Source organism: Oncorhynchus mykiss, chromosome 27 (assembly GCF_013265735.2).
Source record: "Oncorhynchus mykiss isolate Arlee chromosome 27, USDA_OmykA_1.1, whole genome shotgun sequence".
NCBI lineage: Eukaryota > Metazoa > Chordata > Actinopteri > Salmoniformes > Salmonidae > Oncorhynchus > Oncorhynchus mykiss.
In genome coordinates this window covers 46,033,095-46,060,239 of record NC_048591.1, presented here as the reverse complement: position 1 = coordinate 46,060,239, position 27,145 = coordinate 46,033,095, and the positions used below count along the sequence as shown (strand labels likewise).

Here is a 27,145-nt window from a genome sequence, read left to right as displayed (position 1 = left end):
TACATAGGGAATAGGGCTTTGGTCTATAGTAGTGCACTACATAGGGAATATGGGTCTGGTCTAAAGTAGTGCACTGCATAGGGAATATGGCTCTGGTCTAAAGTAGTGCACTACATAGGGAATAGGGTGCCATTTGGCTATAGGCCCTGGTCTAAAGTAGTGCACTACATAGGGAATATGGCTCTGGTCTAAAGTAGTGCACTACATAGGGAATAGGGTGCCATTTGGGATGCACTCAGTCTTCCAGAGGTATAATGAGAATATAGAGAATATTATACTGTGTTTCAGATGATGTGTGTCTGCTGTTGATGTTGGAGCACCCAGAGTCCCACTCTATCCCTCATTATAAGGACTTTATAATGCTGTTCAATTAACCACGAGTGCCATTCATCTACAATAGTGACTGAGATAGACATTGTACTAGAAACAGTATGTATTGTGTTAGTAGCCAGCCTGTCTGACTCTCTGTTTCCCTACTTCTGTCCTCTCCTCTCCTTATCTCCCATCATCCTCTCCTCTCCCATCCTACTGTCCTCTCATCCTTTCGTCTCCTTATCTCCCATCCTACTGTCCTGTCATCCTTTCTTCTCCTTATCTCCCATCCTTTTCTCCTCTCTGTATCTCCTATCATCCTCTTCTCTTCCATCCTCCTCTCCCATCCTACTGTCCTCTCCTCTCCTATCATCCTCTCCTCTCCTCTCCCATCCTACTGTCCTCTCATCCTCTCCTCTCCTTATCTCCCATCCTACTGTCCTCTCATCCTTCTCTCCTCTCCTTATCTCCTTCTCTCCTCTCCTTGTCTCCCATCCTCCTCTCCTCTCCCATCCTACTGTCCTCTCATCCTTCTCTCCTCTCCTTATCTCCTTCTCTCCTCTCCTTATCACCCATCCTCCTCTGCTCTCCCATCCTCCTCTCCCATCCTACCATCCGCTACTCCTCTCTTCCTCCTCTCCCATCCTCTCCTCCTCCTCTCTTCTGTTTTCTCATCTCTTCCTCCTCCTCTCCAGATTGAAGCTCACCTGGACACGCTGATCAACGAACAGGCTTCGTTCGTTCTGACCCGTGCTGGACTGAGTTACATCTACAGCTGTGTACAGCAGCACAGCCCAGAACTGGTTAGATTCGCTCACTCACTCCTTTACACACCACACCACAATCCACACCACATACCAGTAACATAGCAGCAGTTATATATAACAGTGATATAGCAGCAGTAATATATAACAGTAATATAGAAACAGTAATATATAACAGTAATATAGCAGCAGTAATATATAACAGTAATATATAACAGTAATATAGAAACAGTATTATATAACAGTATTATAGCAGCAGTAATATATAACAGTAATATAGCAACAGTAATATATAACAGTAATATAGCAACAGTATTATATAACAGTAATATAGCAGCAGTAATATATAACAGTAATATAGAAACAGTATTATATAACAGTATTATAGCAGCAGTAATATATAACAGTAATATAGCAACAGTAATATATAACAGTAATATAGCAGCAGTATTATATAACAGTAATATAGAAACAGTATTATATAACAGTATTATAGCAGCAGTAATATATAACAGTAATATATATCAGTAATATAGCAACAGTATTATATAGCAGTAATATATAACAGTAATATAGAAACAGTATTATATAACAGTAATATAGCAGCAGTAATATATAACAGTAATATATAACAGTAATATATAACAGTAATATAGAAACAGTATTATATAACAGTAATATAGCAGCAGTAATATATAACAGTAATATATAACAGTAATATAGAAACAGTATTATATAACAGTAATATAGCAGCAGTAATATATAACAGTAATATATATCAGTAATATAGCAACAGTATTATATAGCAGTAATATAGCAGCAGTAATATATAACAGTAATATAGCAACAGTATTATATAACAGTAATATAGCAGCAGTAATATATAACAGTAATATATAACAGTAATATAGCAACAGTATTATATAACAGTAATATAGCAGCAGTATTATATAACAGTAATATATAACAGTAATATAGCAGCAGTATTATATAACAGTAATATATAACAGTAATATAGCAACAGTAATATATAACAGTAATATAGCAACAGTATTATATAACAGTAATATAGCAGCAGTAATATATAACAGTAATATATAACAGTAATATAGCAGCAGTATTATATAACAGTATATATATAACAGTAATATAGCAGCAGTATTATATAACAGTAATATATAACAGTAATATATAACAGTAATATAGCAACAGTATTATATAACAGTAATATAGCAACAGTATTATATAACAGTAATATAGCAGCAGTAGTATATAACAGTAATATAGCAGCAGTAATATATAACAGTAATATAGCAACAGTATTATATAACAGTAATATAGCAGCAGTAATATATAACAGTAATATATAACAGTAATATAGCAGCAGTATTATATAACAGTAATATATAACAGTAATATAGCAGCAGTAATATATAACAGTAATATATAACAGTAATATATAACAGTAATATATAACAGTAATATAGCAGCAGTAATATGTAACAGTAATATATAACAGTAATATATAACAGTAATATAGAACAGTAATATATAACAGTAATATAGCAGCAGTAATATATAACAGTAATATATAACAGCAGCAGTAATATATAACAGTAATATAGCAGCAGTAGTAATATATAACAGTAATATATAACAGTAATATAGCAGTAGTATTATATAACAGTAATATATAACAGTAATATAGCAGTAGTAATATATAACAGTAATATATAACAGTAATATAGCAGTAGTAATATATAACAGTAATATATAACAGTAATATAGCAGTAGTAATATATAACAGTAATATATAACAGTAATATAGCAGTAGTAATATATAACAGTAATATATAACAGTAATATAGCAGCAGTAATATATAACAGTAATATAGCAGTAGTAATATATAACAGTAATATATAACAGTAATATAGCAGCAGTAATATATAACAGTAATATATAACAGTAATATAGCAGTAGTAATATATAACAGTAATATAGCAGCAGTAATATATAACAGTAATATAGCAGCAGTAATATATAACAGTAATATAGCAGCAGTAATATATAACAGTAATATATAACAGTAATATAGCAGTAGTAATATATAACAGTAATATATAACAGTAATATATAACAGTAATATATAACAGTAATATAGCAGTAGTAATATATAACAGTAATATATAACAGTAATATAGCAGTAGTAATATATAACAGTAATATATAACAGTAATATATAACAGTAATATAGCAGCAGTAATATATAACAGTAATATATAACAGTAATATAGCAGTAGTAATATATAACAGTAATATATAACAGTAATATATAACAGTAATATATAACAGTAATATAGCAGTAGTAATATATAACAGTAATATATAACAGTAATATAGCAGTAGTAATATATAACAGTAATATATAACAGTAATATAGCAGCAGTAATATATAACAGTAATATAGCAGCAGTAATATATAACAGTAATATAGCAGCAGTAATATATAACAGTAATATATAACAGTAATATAGCAGCAGTAATATATAACAGTAATATATAACAGTAATATAGCAGTAGTAATATATAACAGTAATATATAACAGTAATATAGCAGTAGTAATATATAACAGTAATATATAACAGTAATATAGCAGTAGTATTATATAACAGTAATATATAACAGTAATATAGCAGTAGTAATATATAACAGTAATATATAACAGTAATATAGCAGTAGTAATATATAACAGTAATATATAACAGTAATATAGCAGTAGTAATATATAACAGTAATATATAACAGTAATATAGCAGTAGTAATATATAACAGTAATATATAACAGTAATATAGCAGCAGTAATATATAACAGTAATATAGCAGTAGTAATATATAACAGTAATATATAACAGTAATATAGCAGCAGTAATATATAACAGTAATATATAACAGTAATATAGCAGTAGTAATATATAACAGTAATATATAACAGTAATATAGCAGCAGTAATATATAACAGTAATATAGCAGCAGTAATATATAACAGTAATATAGCAGCAGTAATATATAACAGTAATATATAACAGTAATATAGCAGTAGTAATATATAACAGTAATATATAACAGTAATATATAACAGTAATATATAACAGTAATATAGCAGTAGTAATATATAACAGTAATATATAACAGTAATATAGCAGTAGTAATATATAACAGTAATATATAACAGTAATATATAACAGTAATATATAACAGTAATATATAACAGTAATATAATGTAGCACTTTTTTTTACCTTCTCTTTAGTCTTCTTTTCTTTTCACCATTGTTTACCTGATAACTCCGGACGAGATATTGTCATGGTTACCACATGATTAGACTCTTAGTAAAGTAATTGTCTGTCCGTCCATCATAGCACCAATGTCCTCTTCCGCTCCAGCAACAGTCACAACCAACTGGGGGATTAGAAAAAAAATACGTAATTAAAATACGTTAGTTCATCAGTCTTGATTGGCCCAAGTGAGTTAATTCATTATTGATGGAACAAATTAATCAACACATATTCAAATTAATTCAGTGCAAATTTCATCAATTAGACAAAAGTTATTGACAAAATACAAGAGGGACAGCAAGTGAAGAGGATCTGGGGACCTATACCAAGTCTTTTCAGTCCCCTGAGGGACGTGTCCTCTTCACGACTGTCTTTGTGTGTTTGGATCTTGAGAGTTTGTTGTTGATGTGGACATCAAGGACCATGATAGTTTGTTGTTGATGTGGACACCAGGGACCATGATAGTTTGTTGGTGATGTGGACACCAAGGACCATGATAGTTTGTTGGTGATGTGGACACCAAGGACCATGATAGTTTGTTGGTGATGTGGACATCAAGGACCATGATAGTTTGTTGGTGATGTGGACACCAAGGACCATGATAGTTTGTTGGTGATGTGGACACCAAGGACCATTCTAGTTTGTTGGTGATGTGGACACCAAGGACCATGATAGTTTGTTGGTGATGTGGACACCAAGGACCATGATTGTTTGTTGGTGATGTGGACACCAAGGACCATGATAGTTTGTTGGTGATGTGGACACCAAGGACCATGATAGTTTGTTGGTGATGTGGACACCAAGGACCATGATAGTTTGTTGGTGATGTGGACACCAAGGACCATGATAGTTTGTTGGTGATGTGGATACCAAGGACCATGATAGTTTGTTGGTGATGTGGACACCAAGGACCATGATAGTTTGTTGGTGATATGGACACCAAGGACCATTCTAGTTTGTTGGTGATGTGGACACCAAGGACCATTCTAGTATGTTGGTGATGTGAACACCAAGGACCATGATAGTTTGTTGGTGATGTGGACACAAAAGACCATTCTAGTTTGTTGGTGATGTGGACACAAAGGACCATGATAGTTTGTTGGTGATGTGGACACCAAGGACCATTCTAGTTTGTTGGTGATGTGGACACCAAGGACCATTCTAGTTTGTTGGTGATGTGGACACCAAGGACCATGATAGTTTGTTGGTGATGTGGACACCAAGGACCATTCTAGTTTGTTGGTGATGTGGTCACCAAGGACCATTCTAGTTTGTTGGTGATGTGGACACCAAGGACCATAATAGTTTGTTGGTGATGTGGACACCAAGGAACTTGAAACTCTCGACCCGCTTCACTACAGCCCTGTCGGTGTTAATGGGGGCCTGTTCGGCCCGCCTTTTCCTGTAGTCTGCGATCAGTACTATATAACAGTAAAATAGCAGCAGTATTATATAACAGTAATATATAACAGTAATATAGCAGCAGTAATATATAACAGTATTATATAACAGTAATATAGCAGCAGTAATATATAAATGTAATATAGCAGCAGTAATATATAACAGTAATATAGCAGCAGTATTATATAAATGTAATATAGCAGCAGTAATATAGCAGCAGTAATATATAAATGTAATATAGCAGCAGTAATATATAAATGTAATATAGCAGCAGTAATATATAACAGTAATATATAACAGTAATATATAACAGTAATATAGCAGCAGTAATATATAACAGTAATATATAACAGTAATATAGCAGCAGTAATATATAACAGTAATATAGCAGCAGTAATGTATAACAGTAATATATAACAGTAATATAGCAGCAGTAATATATAAATGTAATATAGCAGCAGTAATATATAACAGTAATATATAACAGTAATATAGCAGCAGTAATATATAACAATAATATATAACAGTAATATAGCAGCAGTAATATATAACAGTAATATACAACAGTAATATAGCAGCAGTAATATAGCAGCAGTAATATATAACAGTAATATAGCAGCAGTAATATAGCAGCAGTAATATATAACAGTAATATATAACAGTAATATATAACAGTAATATAGCAGCAGTAATATAAAACAGTAATATAGCAGCAGTAATATATAACAGTAATATAGCAGCAGTAATATATAACAGTAATATAGCAGCAGTAATATAGCTGCAGTAATATATAACAGTAATATAGCAGCAGTAATATAAAACAGTAATATAGCAGCAGTAATATATAACAGTAATATATAACAGTAATATATAACAGTAATATAGCAGCAGTACTATATAACAGTAATATATAACAGTAATATATAACAGTAATATAGCAGCAGTACTATATAACAGTAATATATAACAGTAATACATAACAGTAATATAGCAGCAGTAATATAAAACAGTAATATAGCAGCAGTAATATAGCAGCAGTAATATACAACAGTAATATAGCAGCAGTAATATAGCAGCAGTAATATATAACAGTAATATAGCAGCAGTAATATATAACAGTAATATAGCAGCAGTAATATAGCAGCAGTAATATATAACAGTAATATATAACAGTAATATATAACAGTAATATAGCAGCAGTAATATAAAACAGTAATATAGCAGCAGTAATATATAACAGTAATATAGCAGCAGTAATATATAACAGTAATATAGCAGCAGTAATATAGCTGCAGTAATATATAACAGTAATATAGCAGCAGTAATATAAAACAGTAATATAGCAGCAGTAATATATAACAGTAATATATAACAGTAATATATAACAGTAATATAGCAGCAGTACTATATAACAGTAATATATAACAGTAATATATAACAGTAATATAGCAGCAGTACTATATAACAGTAATATATAACAGTAATACATAACAGTAATATAGCAGCAGTAATATAAAACAGTAATATAGCAGCAGTAATATAGCAGCAGTAATATACAACAGTAATATAGCAGCAGTAATATAGCAGCAGTAATATATAACAGTAATATAGCAGCAGTAATATAGCAGCAGTAATATATAACAGTAATATATAACAGTAATATATAACAGTAATATATAACAGTAATATATAACAGTAATAAAGCAGCAGTAATATATAACAGTAATATATAACAGTAATATATAACAGTAATATAGCAGCAGTAATATATAACAGTAATATATAACAGTAATATATAACAGTAATAAAGCAGCAGTAATATAACAGTAATATATAACAGTAATATATAACAGTAATATATAACAGTAATATATAACAGTAATATATAACAGTAATATATAACAGTAATATAGCAGCAGTAATATATAACAGTAATATATAACAGTAATATAAAACAGTAATATAGCAGCAGTAATATATAACAGTAATATAGCAGCAGTAATATAGCAGTAGTAATATATAACAGTAATATATAACAGTAATATATAACAGTAATATATAACAGTAATATATAACAGTAATATATAACAGTAATATAGCAGCAGTAATATATAACAGTAATATATAACAGTAATATATAACAGTAATAAAGCAGCAGTAATATATAACAGTAATATATAACAGTAATATATAACAGTAATATAGCAGCAGTAATATATAACAGTAATATATATATATATAACAGTAATTTAACAGCAGTAATATATAACAGTAATATATAACAGTAATATATATATAACAGTAATATAGCAGCAGTAATATATAACAGTAATATAGCAGCAGTAATATATAACAGTAATATATATATATATATATAACAGTAATATAGCAGCAGTAATATATAACAGTAATATATAACAGTAATATATATATAACAGTAATATATAACAGTAATATATATATAACAGTAATATATATATAACAGTAATATATAACAGTAATATATAACAGTAATATATAACAGTAATATATAACAGTAATAAAGCAGCAGTAATATATAACAGTAATATATAACAGTAATATTTAACAGTAATATAGCAGCAGTAATATATAACAGTAATATATAACAGTAATATATATATATAACAGTAATATAGCAGCAGTAATATATAACAGTAATATATAACAGTAATATATAACAGTAATATAGCAGCAGTAATATAGCAGCAGTAATATATACCAGTAATATATAACAGTAATATATAACAGTAATAAAGCAGCAGTAATATAGCAGCAGTAATATATACCAGTAATATATAACAGTAATATATAACAGTAATATATAACAGTAATATATAACAGTAATATATAACAGTAATATATAACAGTAATAAAGCACCAGTAATATAGCAGCAGTAATATATAACAGTAATATTTAACAGTAATATAGCAGCAGTAATATATAACAGTAATATGGCAGCAGTAATATATAACAGTAATATATAACAGTAATATATAACAGTAATATATACCAGTAATGTATAACAGTAATATATAACAGTAATATATACCAGTAATATATAACAGTAATATATACCAGTAATGTATAACAGTAATATATAACAGTAATATATATATAACAGTAATATATAACAGTAATATATACCAGTAATATATAACAGTAATATATACCAGTAATGTATAACAGTAATATATAACAGTAATATATATATAACAGTAATATAGCAGCAGTAATATATAACAGTAATATATAACAGTAATATATAACAGTAATAAAGCAGCAGTATTATGTAACAGTAATATATAACAGTAATATATAACAGTAATATATAACAGTAATAAAGCAGCAGTATTATATAACAGTAATATATAACAGTAATATATAACAGTATTATATAACAGTAATATAGCAGCAGTAATATATAAAAGTAATATAGCAGTAGTAATATATAACAGTATTATATAACAGTATTATAGCAGCAGTAATATAGTAACAGTAATATATAACAGTATTATATAACAGTAATATAGCAGCAGTAATATATAACAGTAAAATAGCAGTAGTAATATATAACAGTTATATAACAGTATTATATAACAGTAATATAGCAGCAGTAATATATAACAGTAATATAGCAGTAGTAATATATAACAGTAATATATAACAGTAATATAGCAGTAGTAATATATAACAGTAATATATAACAGTAATATAGCAATAGTAATATATAACAGTAATATATAACAGTAATATAGCAGCAGTAATATATAACAGTAATATAGCAGTAGTAATATATAACAGTAATATATAACAGTAATATAGCAGCAGTAATATATAACAGTAATATATAACAGTAATATAGCAGTAGTAATATATAACAGTAATATATAACAGTAATATAGCAGTAGTAATATATAACAGTAATATATAACAGTAATATAGCAGTAGTATTATATAACAGTAATATATAACAGTAATATAGCAGTAGTAATATATAACAGTAATATATAACAGTAATATAGCAGTAGTAATATATAACAGTAATATAGCAGCAGTAATATATAACAGTAATATATAACAGTAATATATAACAGTAATAAAGCAGCAGTATTATGTAACAGTAATATATAACAGTAATATATAACAGTAATATATAACAGTAATATATAACAGTAATAAAGCAGCAGTATTATATAACAGTAATATATAACAGTAATATATAACAGTATTATATAACAGTAATATAGCAGCAGTAATATATAAAAGTAATATAGCAGTAGTAATATATAACAGTATTATATAACAGTATTATAGCAGCAGTAATATAGTAACAGTAATATATAACAGTATTATATAACAGTAATATAGCAGCAGTAATATATAACAGTAAAATAGCAGTAGTAATATATAACAGTTATATAACAGTATTATATAACAGTAATATAGCAGCAGTAATATATAACAGTAATATAGCAGTAGTAATATATAACAGTAATATATAACAGTAATATAGCAGTAGTAATATATAACAGTAATATATAACAGTAATATAGCAGTAGTAATATATAACAGTAATATATAACAGTAATATAGCAGCAGTAATATATAACAGTAATATATAACAGTATTATATAACAGTAATATAGCAGCAGTAATATATAAAAGTAATATAGCAGTAGTAATATATAACAGTATTATATAACAGTATTATAGCAGCAGTAATATAGTAACAGTAATATATAACAGTATTATATAACAGTAATATATAACAGTAATATATAACAGTAATATAGCAGTAGTATTATATAACAGTAATATATAACAGTAATATAGCAGTAGTAATATATAACAGTAATATATAACAGTAATATAGCAGTAGTAATATATAACAGTAATATATAACAGTAATATAGCAGTAGTAATATATAACAGTAATATATAACAGTAATATAGCAGTAGTAATATATAACAGTAATATATAACAGTAATATAGCAGCAGTAATATATAACAGTAATATAGCAGTAGTAATATATAACAGTAATATATAACAGTAATATAGCAGCAGTAATATATAACAGTTTATATATAACAGTAATATAGCAGTAGTAATATATAACAGTAATATATAACAGTAATATATAACAGTAATATATAACAGTAATATAGCAGCAGTAATATATAACAGTAATATATAACAGTAATATAGCAGTAGTAATATATAACAGTAATATATAACAGTAATATAGCAGCAGTAATATATAACAGTAATATAGCAGCAGTAATATATAACAGTAATATAGCAGCAGTAATATATAACAGTAATATATAACAGTAATATAGCAGTAGTAATATATAACAGTAATATATAACAGTAATATATAACAGTAATATATAACAGTAATATAGCAGTAGTAATATATAACAGTAATATATAACAGTAATATAGCAGTAGTAATATATAACAGTAATATATAACAGTAATATATAACAGTAATATATAACAGTAATATATAACAGTAATATAATGTAGCACTTTTTTTTACCTTCTCTTTAGTCTTCTTTTCTTTTCACCATTGTTTACCTGATAACTCCGGACGAGATATTGTCATGGTTACCACATGATTAGACTCTTAGTAAAGTAATTGTCTGTCCGTCCATCATAGCACCAATGTCCTCTTCCGCTCCAGCAACAGTCACAACCAACTGGGGGATTAGAAAAAAAATACGTAATTAAAATACGTTAGTTCATCAGTCTTGATTGGCCCAAGTGAGTTAATTCATTATTGATGGAACAAATTAATCAACACATATTCAAATTAATTCAGTGCAAATTTCATCAATTAGACAAAAGTTATTGACAAAATACAAGAGGGACAGCAAGTGAAGAGGATCTGGGGACCTATACCAAGTCTTTTCAGTCCCCTGAGGGACGTGTCCTCTTCACGACTGTCTTTGTGTGTTTGGATCTTGAGAGTTTGTTGTTGATGTGGACATCAAGGACCATGATAGTTTGTTGTTGATGTGGACACCAGGGACCATGATAGTTTGTTGGTGATGTGGACACCAAGGACCATGATAGTTTGTTGGTGATGTGGACACCAAGGACCATGATAGTTTGTTGGTGATGTGGACATCAAGGACCATGATAGTTTGTTGGTGATGTGGACACCAAGGACCATGATAGTTTGTTGGTGATGTGGACACCAAGGACCATTCTAGTTTGTTGGTGATGTGGACACCAAGGACCATGATAGTTTGTTGGTGATGTGGACACCAAGGACCATGATTGTTTGTTGGTGATGTGGACACCAAGGACCATGATAGTTTGTTGGTGATGTGGACACCAAGGACCATGATAGTTTGTTGGTGATGTGGACACCAAGGACCATGATAGTTTGTTGGTGATGTGGACACCAAGGACCATGATAGTTTGTTGGTGATGTGGATACCAAGGACCATGATAGTTTGTTGGTGATGTGGACACCAAGGACCATGATAGTTTGTTGGTGATATGGACACCAAGGACCATTCTAGTTTGTTGGTGATGTGGACACCAAGGACCATTCTAGTATGTTGGTGATGTGAACACCAAGGACCATGATAGTTTGTTGGTGATGTGGACACAAAAGACCATTCTAGTTTGTTGGTGATGTGGACACAAAGGACCATGATAGTTTGTTGGTGATGTGGACACCAAGGACCATTCTAGTTTGTTGGTGATGTGGACACCAAGGACCATTCTAGTTTGTTGGTGATGTGGACACCAAGGACCATGATAGTTTGTTGGTGATGTGGACACCAAGGACCATTCTAGTTTGTTGGTGATGTGGTCACCAAGGACCATTCTAGTTTGTTGGTGATGTGGACACCAAGGACCATAATAGTTTGTTGGTGATGTGGACACCAAGGAACTTGAAACTCTCGACCCGCTTCACTACAGCCCTGTCGGTGTTAATGGGGGCCTGTTCGGCCCGCCTTTTCCTGTAGTCTGCGATCAGTACTATATAACAGTAAAATAGCAGCAGTATTATATAACAGTAATATATAACAGTAATATAGCAGCAGTAATATATAACAGTATTATATAACAGTAATATAGCAGCAGTAATATATAAATGTAATATAGCAGCAGTAATATATAACAGTAATATAGCAGCAGTATTATATAAATGTAATATAGCAGCAGTAATATAGCAGCAGTAATATATAAATGTAATATAGCAGCAGTAATATATAAATGTAATATAGCAGCAGTAATATATAACAGTAATATATAACAGTAATATATAACAGTAATATAGCAGCAGTAATATAGCAGCAGTAATATATAACAGTAATATAGCAGCAGTAATGTATAACAGTAATATATAACAGTAATATAGCAGCAGTAATATATAAATGTAATATAGCAGCAGTAATATATAACAGTAATATATAACAGTAATATAGCAGCAGTAATATATAACAATAATATATAACAGTAATATAGCAGCAGTAATATATAACAGTAATATACAACAGTAATATAGCAGCAGTAATATAGCAGCAGTAATATATAACAGTAATATAGCAGCAGTAATATAGCAGCAGTAATATATAACAGTAATATATAACAGTAATATATAACAGTAATATAGCAGCAGTAATATAAAACAGTAATATAGCAGCAGTAATATATAACAGTAATATAGCAGCAGTAATATATAACAGTAATATAGCAGCAGTAATATAGCTGCAGTAATATATAACAGTAATATAGCAGCAGTAATATAAAACAGTAATATAGCAGCAGTAATATATAACAGTAATATATAACAGTAATATATAACAGTAATATAGCAGCAGTACTATATAACAGTAATATATAACAGTAATATATAACAGTAATATAGCAGCAGTACTATATAACAGTAATATATAACAGTAATACATAACAGTAATATAGCAGCAGTAATATAAAACAGTAATATAGCAGCAGTAATATAGCAGCAGTAATATACAACAGTAATATAGCAGCAGTAATATAGCAGCAGTAATATATAACAGTAATATAGCAGCAGTAATATATAACAGTAATATAGCAGCAGTAATATAGCAGCAGTAATATATAACAGTAATATATAACAGTAATATAGCAGCAGTAATATAAAACAGTAATATAGCAGCAGTAATATATAACAGTAATATAGCAGCAGTAATATATAACAGTAATATAGCAGCAGTAATATAGCTGCAGTAATATATAACAGTAATATAGCAGCAGTAATATAAAACAGTAATATAGCAGCAGTAATATATAACAGTAATATATAACAGTAATATATAACAGTAATATAGCAGCAGTACTATATAACAGTAATATATAACAGTAATATATAACAGTAATATAGCAGCAGTACTATATAACAGTAATATATAACAGTAATACATAACAGTAATATAGCAGCAGTAATATAAAACAGTAATATAGCAGCAGTAATATAGCAGCAGTAATATACAACAGTAATATAGCAGCAGTAATATAGCAGCAGTAATATATAACAGTAATATAGCAGCAGTAATATAGCAGCAGTAATATATAACAGTAATATATAACAGTAATATATAACAGTAATATATAACAGTAATATATAACAGTAATAAAGCAGCAGTAATATATAACAGTAATATATAACAGTAATATATAACAGTAATATAGCAGCAGTAATATATAACAGTAATATATAACAGTAATATATAACAGTAATAAAGCAGCAGTAATATAACAGTAATATATAACAGTAATATATAACAGTAATATATAACAGTAATATATAACAGTAATATATAACAGTAATATAGCAGCAGTAATATATAACAGTAATATATAACAGTAATATAAAACAGTAATATAGCAGCAGTAATATATAACAGTAATATAGCAGCAGTAATATAGCAGTAGTAATATATAACAGTAATATATAACAGTAATATATAACAGTAATATATAACAGTAATATATAACAGTAATATATAACAGTAATATAGCAGCAGTAATATATAACAGTAATATATAACAGTAATATATAACAGTAATAAAGCAGCAGTAATATATAACAGTAATATATAACAGTAATATATAACAGTAATATAGCAGCAGTAATATATAACAGTAATATATATATATATAACAGTAATTTAACAGCAGTAATATATAACAGTAATATATAACAGTAATATATATATAACAGTAATATAGCAGCAGTAATATATAACAGTAATATAGCAGCAGTAATATATAACAGTAATATATATATATATATATATAACAGTAATATAGCAGCAGTAATATATAACAGTAATATATAACAGTAATATATATATAACAGTAATATAGCAGCAGTAATATATAACAGTAATATATAACAGTAATATATAACAGTAATATATAACAGTAATAAAGCAGCAGTAATATATAACAGTAATATATAACAGTAATATTTAACAGTAATATAGCAGCAGTAATATATAACAGTAATATATAACAGTAATATATATATATAACAGTAATATAGCAGCAGTAATATATAACAGTAATATATAACAGTAATATATAACAGTAATATAGCAGCAGTAATATAGCAGCAGTAATATATACCAGTAATATATAACAGTAATATATAACAGTAATAAAGCAGCAGTAATATAGCAGCAGTAATATATACCAGTAATATATAACAGTAATATATAACAGTAATATATAACAGTAATATATAACAGTAATATATAACAGTAATATATAACAGTAATAAATCACCAGTAATATAGCAGCAGTAATATATAACAGTAATATTTAACAGTAATATAGCAGCAGTAATATATAACAGTAATATGGCAGCAGTAATATATAACAGTAATATATAACAGTAATATATAACAGTAATATATACCAGTAATGTATAACAGTAATATATAACAGTAATATATACCAGTAATATATAACAGTAATATATACCAGTAATGTATAACAGTAATATATAACAGTAATATATATATAACAGTAATATATAACAGTAATATATACCAGTAATATATAACAGTAATATATACCAGTAATGTATAACAGTAATATATAACAGTAATATATATATAACAGTAATATAGCAGCAGTAATATATAACAGTAATATATAACAGTAATATATAACAGTAATAAAGCAGCAGTATTATGTAACAGTAATATATAACAGTAATATATAACAGTAATATATAACAGTAATAAAGCAGCAGTATTATATAACAGTAATATATAACAGTAATATATAACAGTATTATATAACAGTAATATAGCAGCAGTAATATATAAAAGTAATATAGCAGTAGTAATATATAACAGTATTATATAACAGTATTATAGCAGCAGTAATATAGTAACAGTAATATATAACAGTATTATATAACAGTAATATAGCAGCAGTAATATATAACAGTAAAATAGCAGTAGTAATATATAACAGTTATATAACAGTATTATATAACAGTAATATAGCAGCAGTAATATATAACAGTAATATAGCAGTAGTAATATATAACAGTAATATATAACAGTAATATAGCAGTAGTAATATATAACAGTAATATATAACAGTAATATAGCAATAGTAATATATAACAGTAATATATAACAGTAATATAGCAGCAGTAATATATAACAGTAATATAGCAGTAGTAATATATAACAGTAATATATAACAGTAATATAGCAGCAGTAATATATAACAGTAATATATAACAGTAATATAGCAGTAGTAATATATAACAGTAATATATAACAGTAATATAGCAGTAGTAATATATAACAGTAATATATAACAGTAATATAGCAGTAGTATTATATAACAGTAATATATAACAGTAATATAGCAGTAGTAATATATAACAGTAATATATAACAGTAATATAGCAGTAGTAATATATAACAGTAATATAGCAGCAGTAATATATAACAGTAATATATAACAGTAATATATAACAGTAATAAAGCAGCAGTATTATGTAACAGTAATATATAACAGTAATATATAACAGTAATATATAACAGTAATATATAACAGTAATATATAACAGTAATAAAGCAGCAGTATTATATAACAGTAATATATAACAGTAATATATAACAGTATTATATAACAGTAATATAGCAGCAGTAATATATAAAAGTAATATAGCAGTAGTAATATATAACAGTATTATATAACAGTATTATAGCAGCAGTAATATAGTAACAGTAATATATAACAGTATTATATAACAGTAATATAGCAGCAGTAATATATAACAGTAAAATAGCAGTAGTAATATATAACAGTTATATAACAGTATTATATAACAGTAATATAGCAGCAGTAATATATAACAGTAATATAGCAGTAGTAATATATAACAGTAATATATAACAGTAATATAGCAGTAGTAATATATAACAGTAATATATAACAGTAATATAGCAGTAGTAATATATAACAGTAATATATAACAGTAATATAGCAGCAGTAATATATAACAGTAATATATAACAGTATTATATAACAGTAATATAGCAGCAGTAATATATAAAAGTAATATAGCAGTAGTAATATATAACAGTATTATATAACAGTATTATAGCAGCAGTAATATAGTAACAGTAATATATAACAGTATTATATAACAGTAATATATAACAGTAATATATAACAGTAATATAGCAGTAGTATTATATAACAGTAATATATAACAGTAATATAGCAGTAGTAATATATAACAGTAATATATAACAGTAATATAGCAGTAGTAATATATAACAGTAATATATAACAGTAATATAGCAGTAGTAATATATAACAGTAATATATAACAGTAATATAGCAGTAGTAATATATAACAGTAATATATAACAGTAATATAGCAGCAGTAATATATAACAGTAATATAGCAGTAGTAATATATAACAGTAATATATAACAGTAATATAGCAGCAGTAATATATAACAGTTTATATATAACAGTAATATAGCAGTAGTAATATATAACAGTAATATATAACAGTAATATATAACAGTAATATATAACAGTAATATAGCAGTAGTATTATATAACAGTAATATATAACAGTAATATAGCAGTAGTAATATATAACAGTAATATATAACAGTAATATAGCAGTAGTAATATATAACAGTAATATATAACAGTAATATAGCAGTAGTAATATATAACAGTAATATATAACAGTAATATAGCAGTAGTAATATATAACAGTAATATATAACAGTAATATAGCAGCAGTAATATATAACAGTAATATAGCAGTAGTAATATATAACAGTAATATATAACAGTAATATAGCAGCAGTAATATATAACAGTAATATATAACAGTAATATAGCAGTAGTAATATATAACAGTAATATATAACAGTAATATAGCAGCAGTAATATATAACAGTAATATAGCAGCAGTAATATATAACAGTAATATAGCAGCAGTAATATATAACAGTAATATATAACAGTAATATAGCAGTAGTAATATATAACAGTAATATATAACAGTAATATATAACAGTAATATATAACAGTAATATAGCAGTAGTAATATATAACAGTAATATATAACAGTAATATAGCAGTAGTAATATATAACAGTAATATATAACAGTAATATATAACAGTAATATAGCAGCAGTAATATATAACAGTAATATAGCAGCAGTAATATATAACAGTAATATATAGCAGTAATATAGCAGTAGTAATATATAACAGTAATATATAACAGTAATATATAACAGTAATATATAACAGTAATATAGCAGTAGTAATATATAACAGTAATATATAACAGTAATATAGCAGTAGTAATATATAACAGTAATATATAACAGTAATATAGCAGCAGTAATATATAACAGTAATATAGCAGCAGTAATATATAACAGTAATATATAACAGTAATATAGCAGCAGTAATATATAACAGTAATATATAACAGTAATATAGCAGTAGTAATATATAACAGTAATATATAACAGTAATATAGCAGTAGTAATATATAACAGTAATATATAACAGTAATATAGCAGTAGTATTATATAACAGTAATATATAACAGTAATATAGCAGTAGTAATATATAACAGTAATATATAACAGTAATATAGCAGTAGTAATATATAACAGTAATATATAACAGTAATATAGCAGTAGTAATATATAACAGTAATATATAACAGTAATATAGCAGTAGTAATATATAACAGTAATATAGCAGCAGTAATATATAACAGTAATATAGCAGTAGTAATATATAACAGTAATATATAACAGTAATATATAACAGTAATATAGCAGTAGTAATATATAACAGTAATATATAACAGTAATATATAACAGTAATATAGCAGCAGTAATATATAACAGTAATATATAACAGTAATATAGCAGTAGTAATATATAACAGTAATATATAACAGTAATATAGCAGCAGTAATATATAACAGTAATATAGCAGCAGTAATATATAACAGTAATATAGCAGCAGTAATATATAACAGTAATATATAACAGTAATATAGCAGTAGTAATATATAACAGTAATATATAACAGTAATATAGCAGTAGTAATATATAACAGTAATATATAACAGTAATATATAACAGTAATATAGCAGCAGTAATATATAACAGTAATATATAACAGTAATATATAACAGTAATATATAACAGTAATATATAACAGTAATATATAACAATAATATAGCAGTAGTAATATAAAACAGTAATATATAACAGTAATATAATGTAGCACTTTTTTTTACCTTCTCTTTATTCTTCTTTACGTTTCACCATTGTTTACCTGATAACTCCGGACGAGCTGTTGTCATGGTTACCACATGATTAGACTCTTAGTAAAGTAATTGTCTGTCCGTCCATCATAGCACCAATGTCCTCTTCCGCTCCAGCAACAGTCACAACCAACTGGTGGATTAGAAAAAAAATACGTAATTAAAATACGTTAGTTCATCAGTCTTGATTGGCCCAAGTGAGTAAATTCATTATTGATGGAACAAATTAATCAACACATATTCAAATTAATTCAGTGCAAATTTCATCAATTAGACAAAAGTTATTGACAAAATACAAGAGGGACAGCAAGTGAAGAGGATCTGGGGACCTATACCAAGTCTTTTCAGTCCCCTGAGGGACGTGTCCTCTTCACGACTGTCTTTGCGTGTTTGGATCTTGAGAGTTTGTTGTTGATGTGGACACCAAGGACCATGATAGTTTGTTGTTGATGTGGACACCAAGGACCATGATAGTTTGTTGGTGATGTGGACACCAAGGACCATGATAGTTTGTTGGTGATGTGGACACCAAGGACCATGATAGTTTGTTGGTGATGTGGACACCAGGGACCATGATAGTTTGTTGGTGATGTGGACACCAAGGACCGTGATAGTTTGTTGGTGATGTGGACACCAAGGACCATGATAGTTTGTTGGTGATGTGGACACCAAGGACCATGATAGTTTGTTGGTGATGTGGACACCAAGGACCATGATAGTTTGTTGGTGATGTGGACACCAAGGACCATTCTAGTTTGGTGGTGATGTGGACACCAAGGACCATTCTAGTTTGTTGGTGATGTGGACACCAAGGACCGTGATAGTTTGTTGGTGATGTGGACACCAAGGACCATGATAGTTTGTTGGTGATGTGGACACCAAGGACCGTGATAGTTTGTTGGTGATGTGGACACCAAGGACCATGATAGTTTGTTGGTGATGTGGACACCAAGGACCATTCTAGTTTGGTGGTGATGTGGACACCAAGGACCATTCTAGTTTGTTGGTGATGTGGACACCAAGGACCATTCTAGTTTGTTGGTGATGTGGACACCAAGGACCATGATAGTTTGTTGGTGATGTGGACACCAAGGACCATTCTAGTTTGTTGGTGATGTGGTCACCAAGGACCATTCTAGTTTGTTGGTGATGTGGACACCAAGGACCATAATAGTTTGTTGGTGATGTGGACACCAAGGAACTTGAAACTCTCGACCCGCTTCACTACAGCCCTGTCGGTGTTAATGGGGGCCTGTTCGGCCCGCCTTTTCCTGTAGTCTGCGATCAGTACTATATAACAGTAAAATAGCAGCAGTATTATATAACAGTAATATATAACAGTAATATAGCAGCAGTAATATATAACAGTATTATATAACAGTAATATAGCAGCAGTAATATATAAATGTAATATAGCAGCAGTAATATATAACAGTAATATAGCAGCAGTAATATATAACAGTATTATATAACAGTAATATAGCAGCAGTATTATATAAATGTAATATAGCAGCAGTAATATAGCAGCAGTAATATATAAATGTAATATAGCAGCAGTAATATATAAATGTAATATAGCAGCAGTAATATATAACAGTAATATATAACAGTAATATATAACAGTAATATAGCAGCAGTAATATATAACAGTAATATATAACAGTAATATAGCAGCAGTAATATATAACAGTAATATAGCAGCAGTAATGTATAACAGTAATATATAACAGTAATATAGCAGCAGTAATATATAAATGTAATATAGCAGCAGTAATATATAACAGTAATATATAACAGTAATATATAACAGTAATATAGCAGCAGTAATATATAACAGTAATATATAACAGTAATATAGCAGCAGTAATATATAACAGTAATATACAACAGTAATATAGCAGCAGTAATATAGCAGCAGTAATATATAACAGTAATATAGCAGCAGTAATATAGCAGCAGTAATATATAACAGTAATATATAACAGTAATATATAACAGTAATATAGCAGCAGTAATATATAACAGTAATATATAACAGTAATATATAACAGTAATATAGCAGCAGTAATATAGCAGCAGTAATATATAACAGTAATATATAACAGTAATATAGTAACAGTAATATATAACAGTAATATAGCAGCAGTAATATATAACAGTAATATATAACAGTAATATATAACAGTAATATAGCAGCAGTACTATATAACAGTAATATATAACAGTAATATATAACAGTAATATAGCAGCAGTAATATATAACAGTAATATATAACAGTAATATAGCAGCAGTACTATATAACAGTAATATATAACAGTAATATGTAACAGTAATATAGCAGCAGTACTATATAACAGTAATATATAACAGTAATATATAACAGTAATATAGCAGCAGTAATATATAACAGTAATATAGCAGCAGTAATATAGCAGCAGTAATATAGCAGCAGTAATATATAACAGTAATATAGCAGCAGTAATATAGCAGCAGTACTATATAACAGTAATATATAACAGTAATATATAACAGTAATATAGCAGCAGTAATATAGCAGCAGTACTATATAACAGTATTATATAACAGTAATATATAACAGTAATATATAACAGTAATATAGCAGCAGTACTATATAACAGTAATATATAACAGTAATATAAAACAGTAATATAGCAGCAGTAATATAGCAGCAGTAATATATAACAGTACGATATAACAGTAATAAAGCAGCAGTAATATATAACAGTAATATATAACAGTACGATATAACAGTAATATAGCAGCAGTACTATATAACAGTAATATATAACAGTAATATATAACAGTAATATAGCAGCAGTAATATATAACAGTAATATAGCAGCAGTAATATAGCAGCAGTAATATATAACAGTAATATATAACAGTAATATATAACAGTAATATAGCAGCAGTAATATATAACAGTAATATATAACAGTAATAAAGCAGCAGTAATATATAACAGTAATATATAACAGTAATATATAACAGTAATATATAACAGTAATAAAGCAGCAGTAATATATAACAGTAATATATAACAGTAATATAGCAGCAGTAATATATAACAGTAATATATAACAGTAATATATAACAGTAATATATAACAGTAATATATAACAGTAATAAAGCAGCAGTAATATATAACAGTAATATATAACAGTAATATTTAACAGTAATATATAACAGTAATATATAACAGTAATATAGCAGCAGTAATATATAACAGTAATATATATATAACAGTAATATAGCAGCAGTAATATATAACAGTAATATATAACAGTAATATATAACAGTAATATAGCAGCAGTAATATAGCAGCAGTAATATATACCAGTAGTATATAACAGTAATATATAACAGTAATAAAGCAGCAGTAATATAGCAGCAGTAATATATACCAGTAATATATAACAGTAATACATAACAGTAATATATACCAGTAATATATAACAGTAATATATAACAGTAATATATAACAGTAATATATAACAGTAATAAAGCACCAGTAATATAGCAGCAGTAATATATAACAGTAATATTTAACAGTAATATATAACAGTAATATAGCAGCAGTAATATATAACAGTAATATGGCAGCAGTAATATATAACAGTAATATATAACAGTAATATATAACAGTAATATATACCAGTAATGTATAACAGTAATATATAACAGTAATATATAACAGTAATATATACTAGTAATATATAACAGTAATATATACCAGTAATGTATAACAGTAATATATAACAGTAATATATATATAACAGTAATATATAACAGTAATATATACCAGTAATATATACCAGTAATGTATAACAGTAATATATAACAGTAATATATATATAACAGTAATATAGCAGCAGTAATATATAACAGTAATATATAACAGTAATATATAACAGTAATATATAACAGTAATAAAGCAGCAGTATTATATAACAGTAATATATAACAGTAATATATAACAGTAATATATAACAGTAATATAGCAGCAGTAATATATAACAGTAATATATAACAGTAATATATAACAGTAATATATAACAGTAATAAAGCAGCAGTATTATATAACAGTAATATATAACAGTAATATATAACAGTATTATATAACAGTAATAAAGCAGCAGTATTATATAACAGTAATATATAACAGTAATATATAACAGTAATATATAACAGTAATATATAACAGTAATATAGCAGCAGTAATATACAGTCGTGTCCAAAAGGAATGAGGAAATTTTCACTTTTATTTTAGTTTTACATGGAAGCACAGAGCGAGACCTTCATTTCACCATCTCTTGTTAGGTTCACCCCCCCCCCCATTGTGTTGCTGTGGCCCTCTGCTGCTCTCACATTAGCTGTGTGTATTTCTTGTGTTTTGCTGTGTTTCAGGGGCCTCTGTCTAACCTCCCCAGTATGGACAGCTCCTCTCTGAAAGCATCCATGGTGAGTTAGCTACACCTAAACACTACTATATTCACATGGAGAGGACCAGGGAGGAGGAGGAGGGGGAGGAGAGGGAGGAGGAAGAGAGGGAGGAGGAGGACGTGGGATTAGGGAGAGGGAGGAGGAAGAGAGGGAGGAGGTGGGAATAGGGAGAGGGAGAGTAGGAGTAAAACTGGTTCTGTTATTCTCTCTATCGGGTGTTAATATTGTGTAAGGTGAAAGTTAAAGATTCACTCTTGAGTTTGACAGTTATGACTAAACATTGGCATTATTTTCTCTCTCCCTCTTTCTCCTCCTCAGACCCAGTTTGATCGTTACCTGTCTTCTCCTGATACCATGGTGATGTCTCAACTCAACTTCCTCCTCAGTGCTGCCATCAAGTGAGTCCTCCTTCCATAAGATAAGACCAGATCAAATTAAAGATGAGGTCATGAAAAACATTAAAAGGTGTACAGTTGACTTCGGAAGTTTACATACACCTTAGGCAAATACATTTAAACTCAGTTTTTCACATATTCCTGACATTTTAATCCTAGTAAAAATTCCCTGTTTTAGGTCAGTTAGGATCACCACTTTATTTTAAGAATGTGAAATGTCAGAATAATAAGTGCACCAGTCCCTCCTGCTGCAAAGCACCCCCACAACATGATGCTGCCACCACCGTGCTTCACGGTTGGGATGGTGTTCTTCGACTTGCAAGCCTCCCCTTTCCCTCCAAACATAACGGTGGTCATTATGGCCAAACAGTTCTATTTTTTGTTTCATCAGACCAGAGGACATTTCTCCAAAAAGTTTGATATTTGTTCCCATGTGCAGTGACTTCTTCCTTGCTGAGCGGCCTTTCAGGTTATGTCGATATAGGACTCGTTTTACTGTGGATATTGATACTTTTGTACCTGTTTCCTGCAGCATCTTCACAAGGTCCTTTGCTGTTGTTCTGGGATTAATTTGCACTTTTCGCACCAAAGTACGTTCATCTCTAGGAGACAGAACTCGTCTCCTTCCTGAGTGGTATGGCGGCTGCGTGGTCCCATGGTGTTTATACTTGCATACTATTGTTTGTACAGATTAAAGTGGCGTTTGGAAATTGCTCCCAAGGATGAACCAGACTTTTCTGAGGTCTTGGCTGATTTCTTTTGATTTTCCCATGATGTAATGCAAAGAGGCACTGAGTTTGAAGGTATGCCTTGAAATACATCCACAGGTACACTCCTTATTGACTCAAATTATGTCAATTAGCCTATCAGAAGCTTCTAAAGCCATGACATCATTTTCTGGAATTTTCCAAGCTGTTTAAAGGCACAGTCAACTTCTGACCCACTGGAATTGTGATACAGTGAATTATAAGTGAAATAATCTGTCTGTAAACAATTGTTGTAAAAATTACTTGTGTCATGAACAAAGTAGATGTCATAACTGACTTGCCAGAACTATAGTTTGTTAACATGGAATTTGTGGATTGGTTGAAAAACGAGTTTTAATGACTCCAACCTAAGTGTATGTAAACTTCCGACTTCAACTGTATGTGGGCCCTCTTATTTGAATCAGTGTTGATCTTTGGTTTCCAAGGCTGGAGGCCAGAATGTCTAAACTTGCTATGACTATCCCTTTGTTTTAGTTCTATCTACTGCAAGGCTCTCCATGAGGTTCAGTACCACTAACATAGGAAAGAAGCCTAGTACAGCTAGCGTTAAGAGAGGAGAGGCCAGTACAGCTAGCGTTAAGAGAGGAGAGGCCAGTACAGCTAGCGTTAAGAGAGGAGAGGCCAGTACAGCTAGCGTTAAGAGAGGAGAGGCCAGTACAGCTAGCGTTAAGAGAGGAGAGGCCAGTACAGCTAGCGTTAAGAGAGGAGAGGCCAGTACAGCTAGCGTTAAGAGAGGAGAGGCCAGTACAGCTAGCGTTAAGAGAGGAGAGGCCAGTACAGCTAGCGTTAAGAGAGGAGAGGCCAGTACTGCTAGCGTTAAGAGAGGAGAGGCCAGTACAGCTAGCGTTAAGAGAGGAGAGGCCAGTACAGCTAGCGTTAAGAGAGGAGAGGCCAGTACAGCTAGCATTAAGAGAGGAGAGGCCAGTACAGCTAGTGTTAAGAGAGGAGAGGCCAGTACAGCTAGCGTTAAGAGAGGAGAGGCCAGTACAGCTAGCGTTAAGAGAGGAGAGGCCAGTACAGCTAGCGTTAAGAGAGGAGAGGCCAGTACAGCTAGCGTTAAGAGAGGAGAGGCCAGTACAGCTAGCGTTAAGAGAGGAGAGGCCAGTACAGCTAGCGTTAAGAGAGGAGAGGCCAGTACAGCTAGCGTTAAGAGAGGAGAGGCCAGTACAGCTAGCGTTAAGAGAGGAGAGGCCAGTACAGCTAGCGTTAAGAGAGGAGAGGCCAGTACAGCTAGCGTTAAGAGAGGAGAGGCCAGTACAGCTAGCGTTAAGAGAGGAGAGGCCAGTACAGCTAGCGTTAAGAGAGGAGAGGCCAGTACAGCTAGCGTTAAGAGAGGAGAGGCCAGTACAGCTAGCGTTAAGAGAGGAGAGGCCCTACACGTGTTTGTGTTGTTGTTCTTGTTTAAGGAGCTAATGCTTTTAGTTGTATATGTGGGTCTGCTATTGGAGTGTGAGGCTGCTTTGGGTGTGTGTGTTTGTGTGCTGTGAGTCACATTACTGGGAAATGCAGGCAGCTTGAGGAGCAGCAGCGCTCGTGTACCTCACCCAGGTTTATAATGTTCTCTATTCATGGAAACACACACACAACACACACACACACACACACACACACACACACACACACACACACACTAGTACTGATAGATTGGCAGGACACCAATAATTACCTTCTGGTCCATCTCTCTCTTTATTTGTATCCTAACCCCCCCCCCCTCTCGCTACCTGCTTTTTCCCTCCATCTCTCTATGTTTTACCCTTTCTCTGACCCCCCCCTCTCTCCGACCCCCACCCCAACCACCTCTCCTTACCCACACAAACAAC

The 27,145-nt window shown here is 29.2% G+C and overlaps 1 protein-coding gene across 2 annotated transcripts in view; it reads left to right on the top strand.

Moving 5' to 3' along the window:
* The window catches only part of cog6 (component of oligomeric golgi complex 6), a 185,037-nt gene that overhangs the window by 136,990 nt on the left and 20,902 nt on the right, over window positions 1-27,145 (top strand). For both annotated transcript variants that reach the window (XM_036964969.1, XM_036964970.1), the window contains 3 exons: window positions 1,008-1,115; window positions 24,128-24,181; window positions 24,482-24,561. In XM_036964969.1, the coding sequence (XP_036820864.1) occupies window positions 1,008-1,115; window positions 24,128-24,181; window positions 24,482-24,561 (242 nt within the window). The remainder of the gene's footprint in view (window positions 1-1,007; window positions 1,116-24,127; window positions 24,182-24,481; window positions 24,562-27,145) is intronic.